The 16,378-nt window shown below is 40.8% G+C and overlaps 1 protein-coding gene across 8 annotated transcripts in view; it reads right to left on the bottom strand.

The window, feature by feature from the left end:
* Positions 1-16,378, bottom strand: part of Fas2 (fasciclin 2) — a 97,932-nt gene that overhangs the window by 18,044 nt on the left and 63,510 nt on the right. For 5 of the 8 annotated variants that reach the window (XM_067351663.1, XM_067351660.1, XM_067351666.1 and 2 more), the window contains 5 exons: positions 5,907-6,075; positions 5,253-5,276; positions 3,190-3,359; positions 2,519-2,784; positions 480-1,551 (listed from right to left, as the gene is read on the bottom strand). In XM_067351663.1, the coding sequence (XP_067207764.1) occupies positions 480-1,551; positions 2,519-2,784; positions 3,190-3,359; positions 5,253-5,276; positions 5,907-6,028 (1,654 nt within the window). In that variant the 5' untranslated portion in view covers positions 6,029-6,075. The remainder of the gene's footprint in view (positions 1-479; positions 1,552-2,518; positions 2,785-3,189; positions 3,360-5,252; positions 5,277-5,906; positions 6,076-16,378) is intronic. The other 3 variants (XM_067351661.1, XM_067351662.1, XM_012374247.2) reach the window with 3 other exon arrangements.

The following is a 16,378-nucleotide window of genomic DNA, read 5'->3' as shown; positions in this document are numbered from 1 at the left end:
GACGATTGATCGCGTGACATCCATCCTATTATAATTTCAGGAGCTTGGCAATCGGTACATAAGTATCAAGTCACACGGAAAGCAGCGATCGACCATTCTGAGATTTAAAATATCAACCTAGTATCCTACTTTGTATTGCATCATTTGTTGTTGTTTTTGCATGTAAATACGTAACACCGCAGTTTCTATCGGACGATTTTTCACGCTGTCCTTATAAATAACATCAAAGTTAAGTTAAGAAATATATATTTAGCATAAAGATCGCGACATGTGATCTCAGACACAACCGAGTTAATTAATTCGACAAATTAGTTTAAACGGGATTAATTATCTAAGAATTCTCGAAGAATTCAAATACCAAGTCTCAAATCTGATTCATGAATTTTTCTAGTTTAGTTTTTTAATCTGTTAAATTCGACTGATTAAAAATTGGAAAGAATATCTTGTTCAAAAAAAAAAAAAAAAAAAAAAAAACTTACCGATAACCCACGTCTTGTTTCTCGCTTGTATCCAGGTCTCTCGGGTGTTCTCTTTGTATTGCACGGTGATAGTTTCAATGGGCAGATCTCTAGTTTCTGGCGGTATCAGTTCAAACTGGATCGTTGTGGCTGTCATTTCGATCATCTTGACCTGACGGAGATTGTCGGGTACCTTCGCTTCTCTCAGCTCTATCAAAATCTCTCGCTTGCCGTGCGTATTTGTAGCGACGCACCTGTAATAGTTGTACAACCTTTGGTTGTACGGCTCCACTCTGAGAACTGAGTACGGCCCGTTGCCGATTTGCTTGATGTATCCTCCAGTATATTCCTCAAGCCGATCAATTGGATTATGGCCGAACTGCCATTCTATTGTCGCATTCGGTATGCTCTCGGCAATGCAAGTGAGATTAACCGGTCGTTGATTCCACGAATAGACAGTGACGTTCGGCATGCTGCGGAAGGATGGCGGAAATTCGACAGTCAAGTGGCCATTCTTGTAGGTGACGCCGCCTACGTTCGACGCCACGCATTCGTACAGACCGTCGTTGTCGGTGAGAACGTTGTCGATCGTCAGGATGCCAATAGTTTCGCCGCTCAATTCGTTCGTTTTATTCTCCATGATGATTCGATCGTCCTTGGGTTGAACGCCCATCGTGAACGGTTTGTTGGCCGTGAATTTTCGGAACGTTACCGAGGGCGGTGGCCGGCCGAAGGCTTTGCACGCGATCTGCGCTCTCTTGCCCTCCACCGAGGTCCTGTTCTCAAACTCCATGATTTTCGGTTTGACAATCACGTTCACCTGAATGTTGGCCTTGGTAATATTGGCGCGGTTCTCCGCAATGCACTGGTACTCGCCCGCATCGTCGCGGTGCACGTTGGTGATAGTAAGCTGACCCGTCACTGGATTCACACCAAAGCGATCGGCGTTGGAAAGATTCTGCTGGCTGATCGACTTGATCCACGAGATTGTCGGTGGCGGCTTGCCCTTGGCCTTGCACTCGATGTTCGCGTTCTCACCCTCGACGATGTCCACCGGACTCAAAATCTCATCGATTGTAGGTCTTATGTGCACCTATAAATGTTAATTTAAAAAAACATTATTGAAACAAAATTGTGGATCAAATAAGTACTTGGAAAGTTAAGTTTCTCGCGTGAGTTTTGTGAAAATTAAATCAAAAGTAGCTCATGATAATTGATATACAAAAACTATTGCGGTAAAAAACTTAATAATTATGTAATATATGCGCAATTTAGCCTTAAAAATATTAAAAATGCAAATAATAATTGGTTATTGCTCTTCCTTAATTAAATTAAAAATCGTTTTATTATATACAGCCAAAAGAGCAAGAGCTGGATCGATTTGCTCAAAAATTCCTTTTATTTATTATAAATTTCTACAGACGTTTCGGCCAAGGTACGTGGCCATCTTCAGTGTAATACAAAAATTATAAAATTTAGTACATGATTAGAAAAGCGTTGCTACTATTTTTTGACTAAGGAAACGCATCCTCTGATAAAACGTTTTATCAGAGGATGCGTTTCCTTAGTCAAAAAATAGTACCAACGCTTTTCTAATCATGTTCTAAATTTTATAATTTTTGTATTATAAAACGTTTTATCACAGGATGCGTTTCCTCAGTCAAAAAATAGTACCAACGCTTTTCTAATCATGTACTAAATTTTATAATTTTTGTATTACACTGAAGATGGCCACGTACCTTGGCCGAAACGTCTGTAGAAATTTATAATAAATAAAAGGAATTTTTGAGCAAATCGATCCAGCTCTTGCTCTTTTGGCTGTATATATTAAAACGATTTTTTAAAAATATTAAATACAGTATAAAAAGAAAATGCACAACTGATTAAATCAAATTTTATCAAAATCTTCACCGCTCACGATATAAACTGAGCGCAACGAAAGAACTAATTGGTAAAAAAGTGGCGACGATGAATTTCGTTATTATCGAAATATATAGGTGTAACGTGCTTTTTTAAAGAAAGAATTCAATACTATTTAATTAAGATATTAATTACAGTACCTCAACGCGAATGGGTCGCTCTTTCAATTCTCCGGTGGTTTGCACCGATGCACGACAAGTGTATACACCGTCATCGGACTCTTGAACGTTCTTGATCTTCAAAGAGTAAGGCTCTATGACGTAGTGATCGTTTGTTCTGATCAATTCTCCGTTGTAAAGCCAATCGATCGAAGGCGAAGGTCTGGCGCGTACCTGACACTGAACAGCATAGTCTTCTCCCAGAATGGGATATTGGTTTTCCGGTGCGTTGTCCCATGTGATTGCGACTGTTGGTAACAAATTGAGCATTTCTCTTTTGTAAAGAATATTGCATATATTGAATAAATTTTTCGAGAAAAAATATCAAATTTAGGAGCTTTAAATCCGCGAAAAATCCCACATTTCATCGTTATAAAGTTCAATAACTGAAAATTAGACTATCTGTTGTTTCATTATTTGCATTATTTAATTGGAAAGTACATACGCAGTTTTCAATAAAGTTTTAATAAATTCTGTTATTATAAATTCTGTTATGATAAATTCACGCGTGTATCATATATGCTCTACGGATTTCTTCTATCACGAAATTAATTAAACATTATTCGATACCTCAATAAGGGATATTCCATCGGAATAATTTCCCACAAAAATTAAAGCACCAGCCGAGATTTTAATTGCTATTTTATACTCACTAATGGTATCGATCGTCACAATTGCCATCATGTTTTCGTTGCGTGTATAAGTTCCCTTGCAAGTGTATTTGCCAGCCTGCTTCTCCTCGATAGAATTGAAAATCAGGGATAGACTGCCATCGGTGTGCAACTCGGTGTACATGGATGGCTTCGAGTAAGCATTGTTCCTGCTGTGAAGAATATTGTCACAATATGCGAGACAATTCGCCAATCGGTCAAAATACAGAAACCGATTAAATAACGATCAACGATGTCGTGTGGCGTGCGACATCGCGATGCGCGTTCTTCGCGGATGATGTGAGAATGGCGTGTAAACGAGATGCATTTGCATGACCTCGTATTATTCAACACTACATGATATGGTGTGGCGTATCGGCGAATGATGTGAGTACAGGTACACGAAGAGATATGATGTATTCAAGCAATTTCCATCTAGTGCGTCGAGCGATGAGATGCCGGATGTAATATCGCGTGACGTTTACGATGTAGGTTACGAGCATAGATTTTGCGGATTAAAATCGTGGCTCGCGCAAAACGTGGCAGGATCACAAAGCACGACTGCTCCGCGAAACGGCAATCGTGTTTCTATTTTTATAAAGTGGACAACTGTCGGGCGTAGCGCATCAAGATTCACATTTCGAGTGAAATAAATGAAAAATACCGAAAAATACAAATGCGCAAAAAATGAATAAATATAAATTTATTCATCGTGGAGCAGTCGAACATGTGTGAATATGATGAATGATGGCATGATGATGAATGAGTACAAAGACGCAAGCAATCACGACAAAAATGTGATAAAAGGTCTTTAGAGTGATCATGATATCGTGACGGTCTGTCAATTGTGCAGAAAAAGCCTGGATAAAGCATTCTTTTATCCTCGTTGCTCTCGTCTTTTTCGAATACGTGAATATTTCGAAATTAAATTTATTCCCGATATATCAATCCTCGCAGCAGCTGGTATTCGTGCAACAGCACTATCGAGAGAACGTAATTGAGTGGTGTAATTGCCCGTAACGGGACGATTTTGCCCGGGAATATCACACGCGGCACTCTTGACGACGAATGTACTTAATTATGCAAATCGTACTCGGGGTTCGAGTAATCGTGCAAACACGCGACTGGATGAATCAGTTACCGGGGTTAACGTTCGTTAGATTATTTGATCGCTGGATTAAATACAGCATGAGCGACGCGCGGTACATAGATTAACTGTTTGCCGCTAATACAGCAATACCCGACAGACTTGCACGAACAAAGATATAAATGTTGCAAAGTGAGCTCGAACAGCGTTTTCAAGTATACGCAGAACTGCGCCATTATGAAGCCACTTAATTACCGCTGACATACAGCATACACACATACACACACAGGCCGCGTGTCCGAGAGAAATGGCGTTGTGCTCCGTTTTTAACTCGTCGGCAAGCTAAAACGGCTTAATCATAAAACTGATTAAAGTGAAAAATTAAATGGTTTGGCGAATAAAATGTTGAAAGTGTAAATAAACAGTAGGGTCTCTCTTCTAAATTATTTAAAGTAAAACGCAAATAAAAATTAACATTAACAGCTTCATTTGTTCGATATCACAATTCACTAAAATCATAATCAAATTCTCGCGAAACGAAATCACATCCAAACCCACCGCGGAATCCGACGGAAATGCGATTCTAGGTCACTCTACACGTGTAAATATGCGAACGAAAAATTCGTTCGCCGCTCGATGAGTTTTTTTTTTTAATGCCCAGCGCGAGTTTTCTCGCTTCGGGATGTGCGCGCGTTCAATAAGTCAGGTTCGGTATTACCGGAACGAGCGCGTTCGGAAAAGTCCCGAACGGCTTAACGAGCGATAGCCGGTTCGCGAACTGCAATCGGGTGCAGCAATTAAGAGCTTCGTGGCGCAGGCTGCGGGAAATGTGGCTACACCGTGGGAAAATGATCGTGTTGGGGACTCGGAGTGAAGTGACGGTGAATGTATAGCAAATGAGAAAGACGGACACAGGAGACAGTAATGAACGAGTACAACTATAGTTAAACGTTTAGGGTTCAATGAGTTTTATACTCGCCTTTTAAGCGGTAAGACGATAAGTCTGTGACAGAAATTTATTGAATTAGTGTTAGGATATGTTTTCTTGTGTATAAATGCAATATTCTTCTACTGCCAAATTAAATGCTTTCTCGATCTTTTCAATTAGTAATTTGAATTTTCAATAAAGCCTTACATCAATAATAAGCAATTGAAGCTATAGATATAATAAAAATGTAATTATTATTATAGCAAATAGATATTTAAAATTTTTTTATCTACTTTAATCGTGATTTCAAAGATATTACCTCTTTTATCAACTCATTACGTATCTCTTTTAATTAAGAGAAATTGACAAACATCAAAATTTGATATATATTTGTCAGAATATAATTAAATAGAGTATTTTGTTCGCAAAAATCAAATGTAAAAAAGAGAGAACTATTATATTTAAATATTATTCTTATAATTATTTGTATAAAATAAAAAAAAAAATTTTTTGTGGAAAGGATTGCAGGATCGTAGCGCCAACAGTGTTGCAGTTTACATTTCTTATTAATTGACCATCACCTTTTTAATCTAATTGGAGAATTATAGGTAAAATGACACAGACAAGCACACCGTTGGGGCAATCGCTTCTGCCTCGAAAATGTTATTAATAAACAAAAAGAAGAGATTACGCCGGTCAACTTACTTGAGAGGGTCGATCAAGCGTTCCTGCGGGTCGAACCACTGCATGTTCGAGACGAGGTCCGGATTGTCCACTTTTGGTTTGCATGTAATAAGGACGCTAGTGTGAATCGGCCTCGTCAGCATCGTGCTCGGTAAGATCTCCAAGTGCGGGTCTACCGCTTTCGCGTAAACTGCAAAAAAATCCATGAAAGTGGACGGTTATTATATTAGCAAGAAAAACAGGTGCGTATGTGTGTGTGTGTACTTTCGCATGTGCAGTAAAGATGACCGCAAGCGTTGCGAAACACACGCCGATGAAAAACACCGGTTTCGATGAGCGACTAGAGCGATTGCACGTGATTCGTCGATAATGACATGAGGCGATCCGACGATCATCGCACATACTCTCGCAAATATCGCGAAGACATGTCTTTAAATAGAAATAGAGAGCGTGCAAACGATAGCATCCCTCGCAATTTTCAACGACATTTATTTTAAGTATTGTATAAGTATATCTTGCGTACGTTCCAATTTCTTGTTGGCAAATCCATTATAAATTCTTAAATTTTGTAATTTGTATTTACAACATATCTCTATTCATCCTCTGTACAATAATTTATGTTCTGCATCTTTGTTAAAATTGTAATTCCTCTAAAAGTGTCGGCGCGCAACTTGACTTTAAACAAATATAATCATATCTCTCGCGAAAAAAAATAAATTTGCCAATGTTTCGAGCGGCCCTTTCAAACTTCCCATGTTAAACATATAAAAATCAACCTGTCCGCTTAATCACGGTCTAAAATAAGCCCGAGGAGATTAACCTGATTGCAGCCTTACCCACGCGAGTGGGATGAGGCGATGTCGGCGGCGGGGGTGTCGGCGGTGCCGTCAGCACGTAAATGCACAACACGGAGAGGCAGATCGACGCCGTCTCGGCGCTCATGTCCGCGTCGCGTAACACCGTCGGGGACCGAGGTGCGTGCGTGAACTATGACAACGGAATGCGCACATCGTCGGAATGCAAGCGTGCACGACGGGTGCCCCCCGGACGTCGAGGGCGGCGGCGGCGGCGGCGGCGGCGACGGCAGGCATAGCAGGAAGCGGGAATTGAGCTAATTAATTGCGGCGAGCGAAAGTGCGGAATTGCCCTAACTGGGAAACGCTCCGTGACCTCCTCCTTCTGCCTCCCCCCCCCTTCCCTCCCCCCTCATCTCACTCGTCTCGCCCGTCATCCAGAGCGCGAGCTGCATCAGCGGCGTAATGCAGAATAGATGCCCGCTCGACCTCCTCTTCTCTGTGCGCCGAGTCCGCAAGCTCATTAGCTCGTTAACTTCGCGCACGTAAGCCTGAGCTACCTGACGAATGGAAATAACGGCGCGACGAGGGAATCATTATCGAATTTACGGCGAGCCGGCTGCCGCGACTGGTGAGCTCACGCCAGTAAAGTTCGTGGGAATTTCTCGTGGCGCGTGTTAGAAGCGCCGATTTACGATCGGATGCGGTTAATTACGGGCGCTTAAAGCACCCGCGCAGCAATCGACGGTCGATTTTCGCATTACGCCGATTAAGTAGGGCGATAATGGGATTTGCGCGGGCGCCGGGGGAAGCTGCCGCCGCACGTGTTATCATCAATTGTTAAAAAAAAAAAAAAAAAAAACTGGCAGTGCGAGCGTTTCACAATGCGCGGGAGAGAAATCGAACGGCCGGTGGAAAAAAAAAAGCTCCAATACGCGCACAATGCGATGAGCGAGCCGTGTAATCGAAATACGGGATCGGGGCCAGTTCGCCTAAATGATTCTCCTTTTTTTTCTCTCACTCGGTACATGCGCGCCGCTGTAACAGTTGATCTCGCAAATACTGAAACCGCGGAGAGGTGTATACTGCAAAAATAATTGAATACGGATTTAAAAAAAAACGCGAGGCGAAGCGGGGCCGGGCTACGCCGCTGGCGTGAGTGAGCAACTCGCGTGTGACGCGGGTCGCGTCTGACGTAATCGACAATGGCACGAAAATTGAAACCGCCGCAAATTGCTGGCGGAAAAAGTCGATCTCTCTCCCGTACTCGCGCCGCGAAAAGCTCCCGTGCGATCTGCTGCTGGCAGATACAAGGGTAACGTTAATAAGAGAATAACTAGAATTTTTATGCAAAATGAGAAAAGTTTGCCGAGTGTTTTTATTGCGCGAATTTATTTTTCATTTATTATCCATGGAATTTACTTTCAACTTTCGACGATCCTCGGATTATATATTTTAACACGCGCGTTTTATAAAACTTCTTTGTTAAAAAAATAATCATCCTACGAGAAGATACTGCGTCACAAAATTGCCAATAAATCGATAAATATGTGTATAATATGTTATCTACGTTGTTAATTTCATTACAGTGATTTTAAAGCATGTTTTAAATCTCTGTAAGCTAAATCACTCGCTTGTTTTTATTGCCGTTAATTTTGACGTGTCGTAAAAGAAACGTTAAACTCACGCGAAATGATTACTTCATCGCGGATAATATAATGCAAATGCGTTGCTCGAGAAACCGGGATCCGTTAATTTCTATAATAGCTTGCGCAAGGATGTGGAAAGGTTACAAACCTTCCTAACAGAGGAACTTCCTTAATTGGCCTAAGACTCATCGAGATGAGTTCTTGCGTGCGGTCAATTAAAGGATTTCGCCAGTATGCGCCGCTTTGGCCGTCGGCAAGTTTAGCGGATTTTAAGCCGCTTTTGAGACATCTCTCTATAAGTTGTAACGACTTGCCAAATCTTACTGCACAGTGGAATGTGATAATTATTAATCAAGAATGTGAAAGACTCGTAAGCTCTTTTCGGCACAAACTTATGCTGATGCTTCTTAATTTTAACGTGTTCTTTTTTTAAATTATTATTTTCCAAGACTAATTGATGTAAATTTATTTGGACTTGATTTCTAGTATTTTACTAAACACTGTATCTTTTATATAAACCGGAAGCATTTTTGAAAAATACTTTGCTGAATTTATTTCAGTTGAAAGCAATCTAGAATATAATTATAACATTCTAATAATTGTAATAATTATTATTTATCATTACTATAAAATGAATCACATCTTGATCAGTTTAATTGTTCCGGCAAAAATTAACATTGACGCTTCAACGTTAACAATCACGATAATGCTTTTCCTCATTCTCTGGAGAATTTACATATAAGAAGCCAAGCTTACAAATTGTGATAAGTTTCGCGAACGGTACATTCCCGCTGAATGTATGTATCAAGAAGGAGCATCGCGATAAGACACTGGAACGCTCGCTTAGCGCCGGCATTTGCATCGTGAAGTTTGCTTAAACTTCGAACTGGGTGAATAGTGAGAGAAAATGTGTTAAATCCCCGCAGTCGTCGTTAATTGTCTTCAGCCGTGCATTACATACAATAGTCGCAATCAAGTCGTTTGTGATTAATGATTTGACTACAGCTCGAAAATATGCTTCCCTTCCGCTATCAAACCCTCGGATCTCAAAGAGCTATCTCGCGAAATATATAAATTCTCAGGACTGTAATTTTGACCAGCTGTCAAATTTCAAAAGCCTGCGCGAACAATAGCGGATCCTTCTGTTAGGTCTGTAATTTTGCTCTCACGATTCTGTCATTTCCGATAAGAGATTTTGTAATCATGGGAGGGCGAGTCGCTAAGGATTACGCCCTCGGGAGCATTGTCTCCCGTCTGTAAGGACAGCTTATTTATTTGCCACTTTCGTACTGTCGCGAAACGTCGTTTCGTCCTTGCGATAAGACTCGCAAATTCATCATTTCCGGCTCGCTTAGGCGAGGGGACACGCGCGCGCGCGCGGCTGGGGTGAATTAAAGATTTTCCTATGGTTATTCGGATGTCCTAAAATGTGTCTCAAAGGGGGTTAGCGAGCAGACGGTCCCCCTCGAACAATGGCAAGACATAAATCGCAATTATGTTTCCGGCGGACTGAACTTATTCGATGTTATCTATCGCCGCCGAGTTAGCTCGCAACGATGGAAATATCCAATAGAATCACTTCGTTGATGTTAGATTGCTGTGACAAAATTAATTGTTTTTTTTTTTTTTAGAGTTTCTTTATAAATGGACAATAAATATTAGATTACTGTAAATTAATTTAATAATATTAAAGAAGAAAATATAATAATACCACTTATACTAAATATTGTGGAACTATTAGACACGATTTACAGCAATTAAGAATAATTAATTAGAATTAAAATTAATATATCATAAAAATAGCTAAATAATCTTACAACTCTTTTTCTCATTACAATGCAAAATCAACTTTGTTGTAACAATACAGAGAACAGACACATAGTATGAAAGCCTCTTAAATTGCTTCCTAGTCGGAAAAATGCTTACTAATATTTTGTTACAAATCTCTCATCACCGGTGCACGAAAAAAAGACGCTGACATCATAATCGAATATTGTTGTCGCAAGAAAACACACTATCATTAATTGCTCGTTAATGCCACATTCAAAATGCATTCGTCATTACACGGGAGAAAACGTTTGTTCATCGTCGCGACGCGCTATTACGTCGTCATACGAAACTTATTCGGCGTGAACCGTCGAAGAGAGCAACAATACGGAGGGGTTATGTTCCTAGGGATCCCTCCCCATCCCCGGGCACTCACCCCCGGCCCCGCGTGCGCGCTCGGACAGATTCTATAATCGTTTCACAAATTCGCCCGAGTCACTGCGCTCCGCTTCTTCTCATTCTCCGCGTTTACAACGGTGTACCGCACCAGCCTATTATCCACCCCTAAGACTCGCAAATTCATCGTTTCCGGGGCGTACCGCGTGTTCATCCGCGTGCGACGGCGAAGGATACGCGAGGGACGGAAGGACTTTTCCCAAAGAGCCTCCTCGCGAAGAAATGCCGTAATTGACTGGGTTCATCGGGGTCGGCTTTGGTCGACGCGCAAAATTGATGGATAAACGTTGAAGATGAAAATACATAAATAGAAATATATAAATATAAAAGTGATATATAAGAACATACAGCACAATAGAATAAAAGCGAAATATCTATAAATGTAATTGAACCAAGTACTAAAAGCATTATATAAAATTAAAAGGTTTCTAATAATGTTCGCTTTAAAAAATATCAGAAGTGTGAAATAATGAAGAATATTTCAGATAATATATTTTTGTAAGTATTTCGATTTAATACGTCAAGTATTTGTGAAATAAGAAAGATAAATAAACTCAGTTACATTTAACAAAATTGATTTCAGTGGCCTACTTTTTCAGATGATCTTATTTTTGGGCAAATTCAATTTTTCAGCTTCCCGCTTAATCGGATGTCGTAATATTGCCAATTTAGCTATTATCATCTCGCATCGCGCTCCATCCCACTGCGCCGTGCTTGTTTCCTCCTCCGAAATTCGCAGATTCATCGTTTCCAGCGCACGCGTGAGTTCCGCCATAAAGACATCACAACACGAGGGGGGTCTCGGAAGCCTTTTCTCGGGAATCCACCACGAAGAAATCCCAATGATTGCCCCAGGAGGTTATCTCATCAGCCACGGCTTTGGCCCGAGCCTATGTGCGCGCGTGCGGGAAGATAAAGGCCGAGGCGAAAGGACCGAGATAGTGCCGGGAAAGGAGTTCAGGGACAAGCGTGGAAACCCGTCCCTCTCCCAGGACATCTTATTTACGTTAGTTAGGGTTTGTTGGCGCAGCTACCCCAGGGGCTATTCAATGCCTCTCCGTCGCCCATTTCAACCCCCTCCCTCGTCGTCGACGCATACGCATACACGTTCACCGAAGGAGTCCTCCGCGGCATTCCGGATCCTCGCCATTACATCCACGCCGCAAAAGCATCCTCCCCCGAAACCCCCTGGGCCTACCCTATCCAAGGACCACGCCCGACCCGCGTACACGCTCCGCTCAAAGCGGTCCGTGTGTACACCGTTTGCTTACGCGCGTGCCACCCGGTATATATGCGGTGTACAGGAAGTCTCCCGGTAAACTCCAGCGACATGTCACTCGAGCTGGAAGAATTCGATCTAGGAGGGTCGAGAGGCGCCGAGGGTGGTGCTAACTGAGTGATGGAAGGAGTACCAGCGGAGGTCCTGATCAGATTTCTATACGGAATCGAGATGGGAAGACGACGTCGCGGTGATGAATCTTACAAAATTTTTCGATCTGGCCGTCTCGAAAATCTAGATTAACTCGATTTCCTCGCTGTCGCTCGACTTCTCTTCCTTCAGAACACGTGTTTTTTTTATTATGATCGACAAATCTATATAATTTCACATTATTAATGCTTTTTTATTAATATAACTGTCTAAACATTCATTTAATTCGATAATATTTTGCAATTCTGCTATTTTATTCTTTAATTTGTCTATTATTTTATCAACAGATTTCAAGAGATAATTCTGCAAATATAATTTCTTTGTCTATTTGGCTCCTGCTTATATCTTACCGATTTGTTAATCACAGTTTAGTAATTCTCGTACGATTGAGGTTAACGAGGAATCACGAGTGCCGAATAATGCGAAGTGCGGCGTACAAAATGCCGCATTTGAATTTCGATGCGTGAGGGGAACGTTGCACGAAACTGTGAATACATACGTTCTCCCCGTAGGGCTTTGTTAAGGGCTCGTCGCGAATGAAGAGCGGAGCTTTGTTAAGGGAGCGAGGGATCATTCCGATTTAATTAAGGTAACGTTGCAGTGCGTCGATCATAAGGCTTCTAAAACCGAGACGACTTTTGCGACAGTATCCGGAAAATATAGTCACTTTCAAAGCAGATGTAAAAATATTTACTATTTGCAACTGTATTTTTCACGAATTACATAACATCACAACGAAACGCTCTGCTCGTGAAAATCTATTCACGCGGGTATCGTTTGCAAATAATATCCTTTGGCATTAAAATTTAAAAGGACTAACAGATATTGCGAATCTTCAAATATGCCATCATGTGAGACGAAATAATTGCCTATCAGTATTCATAGAGCGTACTCGTAAAAAAGGCTATTGTAACGCCCCATAAGAATAAAAGCTCCATAAACTATAGAAGCTATAAATTCGAGTGAGCACTTGCAGCGTGCGACCTTCTTTCTGTCGCGCGAAGAAAAGCAGAGACGAAGCGGGAAAACTGCGTAAAGTCGTTTCTTTATTGAAGCAAGAGGGTGGCGAACGATGGGGAATTAAATCAACGCGACCGATATACCGAATACAAAATGGGGAAAAAAAAAGTTATTATTAGATCAGTATTGCTGAAGTTCGGTGATTAGGCGCAGCCAGGGATTACATCGTTGTAATCTTGTCGACGAACTCGCGCAATTAAGTGGCTCGATATCGCGTGGAAGCGTAATGAAGTGGTCGACGGGTGTTTCTCGACGGGCTCGTTCGCCAAACCGAAAATTATGCAATAAAGAGACGGAAATCGCACCCTTCCCACATCGCGTGACAAACTTGCGAACTGTAGTGACCGTAAATTGAAATTTACAAATAAACACGTCAGCAGTTTCCGTTATATTCGAATGTTTTGTGGGTTATATTTCATTACATTTCACATTCGCTTATAAAATATAAAAAAATGCACTCTGATTGATATAAAACTACGTAAAATAAAAAATACACAATATATATATATATATATAATCGTTAACTTCAACTCGAGTTTAATTGCCCAAAGTATTTTCGTGCACCAGTAAGACCGTGGCAAACTTTTTCGTACCGAAAGATCAAAGTTTGCGTAATTGTTCTCGCGTGCAAATTCGTAAAGGGAAACATAATGCTACAAAGAAAGAGAGCATTAGCGGCAGTAACAGGTGAATCTTTGTTAATATAAAGACCGCATTAAGCGTTAATAACGACCCCGTGGAAGACACTCTACCCGGCGAATCGACCTGCGGCTTTTTTCCCGCGTTATAAAGCAGCTTCGGAGAGTTCCGCAAAGAAAAGTCCGTGAGAGGATAATCTTGAAACCGGCTGGCGCCGCACCGCACCGCACCGCGCCGCGCCGCGTCGCGTCGCGTTGCGTCGCGTCGCGTCGCAAAGCCCGAGAATCCCTTAAATCTGAGAATCAGAGGAGAATCGCCCTCTCTTCCGAACGGTCAAAGACTGTATGTGTATACATATATATATATATGCGAAGATATACGACGAAACCTTATAAATCAGACGAAGGAGAGAACTTCGAGGGGGTGGAAAGACGCGAAGAGAGCGATAAAAACTTCGCCCAGCGTAGCTTCTCCGAACTGCAGATAGGCGCTTTAATTAAATGCTCAACGGTAGTCTCTTCCTCCTTTCTTCCGCGCTTTTACATTCCCTTTCACTTTCCCTTTTTCCTCGACTTGATTAACATCGGGTTTTCCAGAGACAATCTTGTTTTGCTCGCACAAGTTTATAAAAAACGTTTTAACATCTTTGTTTCAGTTTTAAAAACTGTTCATTTCGCGAAATAATTAATTGAGTTCTATCGCTTTTTACAATTATTCATTACAGACTGATTGTAATCATCTATTATAATTATTTTCGTTTAATTTCACATCTCAATATTTCATTTTTATTCCCGCATCGTTAAACACTTATAATTATTAAGTAATTTTTACGCCGCGCGTTTGAATCTATAAAATTAATATGTTGGAAAGGGAAGTAGCCAGAGGCTGGCAATGTGTATTAAATTTTGTTTATGGCAGCCGCTTGTCCATAATAAGTTAATTAATCAACGCGTAATTTACGCAGCGTAAACGCGAGTTAGTTCATAGCGTTAAATATCTATAAAGCAATTCATCGAACAAAACGAAACATATCCAGTGATGCGTATTTTTATCTTATAAAAACATTATTCCAATTAGAAGTAGAAATTAGAACACGACGATAAACTCTCTTTTTCCCGTGTTTTTATTGTTCTCTCTCTTTCTCCTCTATCGTATTTTTCTGGGTTTGCTTGGAAAATAAGCTGGCTTTGCGAAAAGGTCTTCGAACTACGGCGCAAATAAAATGGGGTGGAAACAGGCAAAGAAGGCATTTTCGCAGACTCCCCGACGCGGTTTCACCGAGACAAACAAATTCCTCGAGGGTGGCCGGGACGACGCGGACGGGTCTCCGCGTTTCGGGCGTGGAACGCGATATCGGGTGTTTATGAATGTCGCAGTGACGTGGAGAGGGAGTGGATTGAGAATCCCGATCTCTTACGGTGCGATGAAATATGTCGAAGTACAAGTGTGCCTTTGACACCCAGGAGCTGGAAATTTATGGGGATGCCGAGGAAAGTTTCAAACGGAACGCTGCAGCGTGCGGCGAAGTTGTTGCACCGCCGTTTGGCCGTTGCAAAAATTATTATGACAGTTGGGAGCGTGTTATGCAACGCCAAACTGAGCGACATATTGTTGCGAAGAAGAAGTTGAACAGCAGAGAGTTACGCTGGAGAATCAGTTAACGTTATACGGATACAACGGAAACTGTGCGATGCTTCTGACGAAGGAATTTATAAACATGATTTAGCATGGCTGAAACTTCTAACTTGCGTAACGTACATCTTGCGTAATATCTTTCGTTAGTTTTTTTTTTTTTTTAAAGAGGAAAGCTTAAAAAAAAACGACGTCGAATAGAATGAAAATTCCCATGGCACGGTCGATATATAATTACGCCGCGAATTAAATTAGTCCATAATATGATTTCGCTGAAGGCAGCATGCCATGATATTAACAAGAAGCTTCAGTTGCCGCGTGGATAACGAGATTTTCGTTATTGAATGAAATTTCGGAATGTTGTTTTCGAGTAGCGGCAAGGCGTAACGATATAATAGTTGTTTTTCTTCCTGCAAAATCTACTTAATAGCTCGCATCTTGACCGTTTAAAATATTTTCTTATTCCCTCGCGAGCATTAACTTCCATTAAAAATATTCAACGTGACTTTTACAAAGAAAGATAAAAGTGTAATGCTTTATAATTGATTTAAACCAACAACTAAACAAAGAGAAAATGGAAATTAACAAACGTTCGGAAAACGCGATAAAATATAAATTCCATTACAGAAAGTGAATTGGCGATTGTATAACGAGTTTGACAGACTGTTATCCGTCAGGAGATGCGAACTAGTTTCCGACTTTCGCTGCTTTGCATTCGATATTACTACAGTCGCATAGCGTAAACACCTTTAACTTTAAGTTTCCCAATAGCATATTCCATTAGTTAGACGGATACACATATTGGCGAATGAATTAAGTCAGATTAACGCAATTACCACTATTCACACTATCCGCGCACTGTTCAAGAGATAAATAATTTGCGTGCACAAACGGTGAATTCCTTCAGCACTTCGCGCAGCGAAGCTCGTCGAAAATTTATGAGTGAAAATTTATGTTAAAATTGATTTTATATCGCGAATTAGAAACTTTAGTCATTAAAATTCATTTTCAAAATACCGAAAATTTGTTTCAACAGTTTAACGAGTTTGATGGACAGCTTTGAGAAAAATATAATATTACGCAATATTAATTTTAGTAAAATAAAAT

This window comes from Linepithema humile, chromosome 3, assembly GCF_040581485.1.
Source record: "Linepithema humile isolate Giens D197 chromosome 3, Lhum_UNIL_v1.0, whole genome shotgun sequence".
In the NCBI taxonomy this organism is placed as follows: Eukaryota; Metazoa; Arthropoda; class Insecta; order Hymenoptera; family Formicidae; genus Linepithema; species Linepithema humile.
The sequence above is the reverse complement of the archived record's forward strand: the minus strand, read 5'-3'. Positions and strand labels throughout refer to the sequence as shown.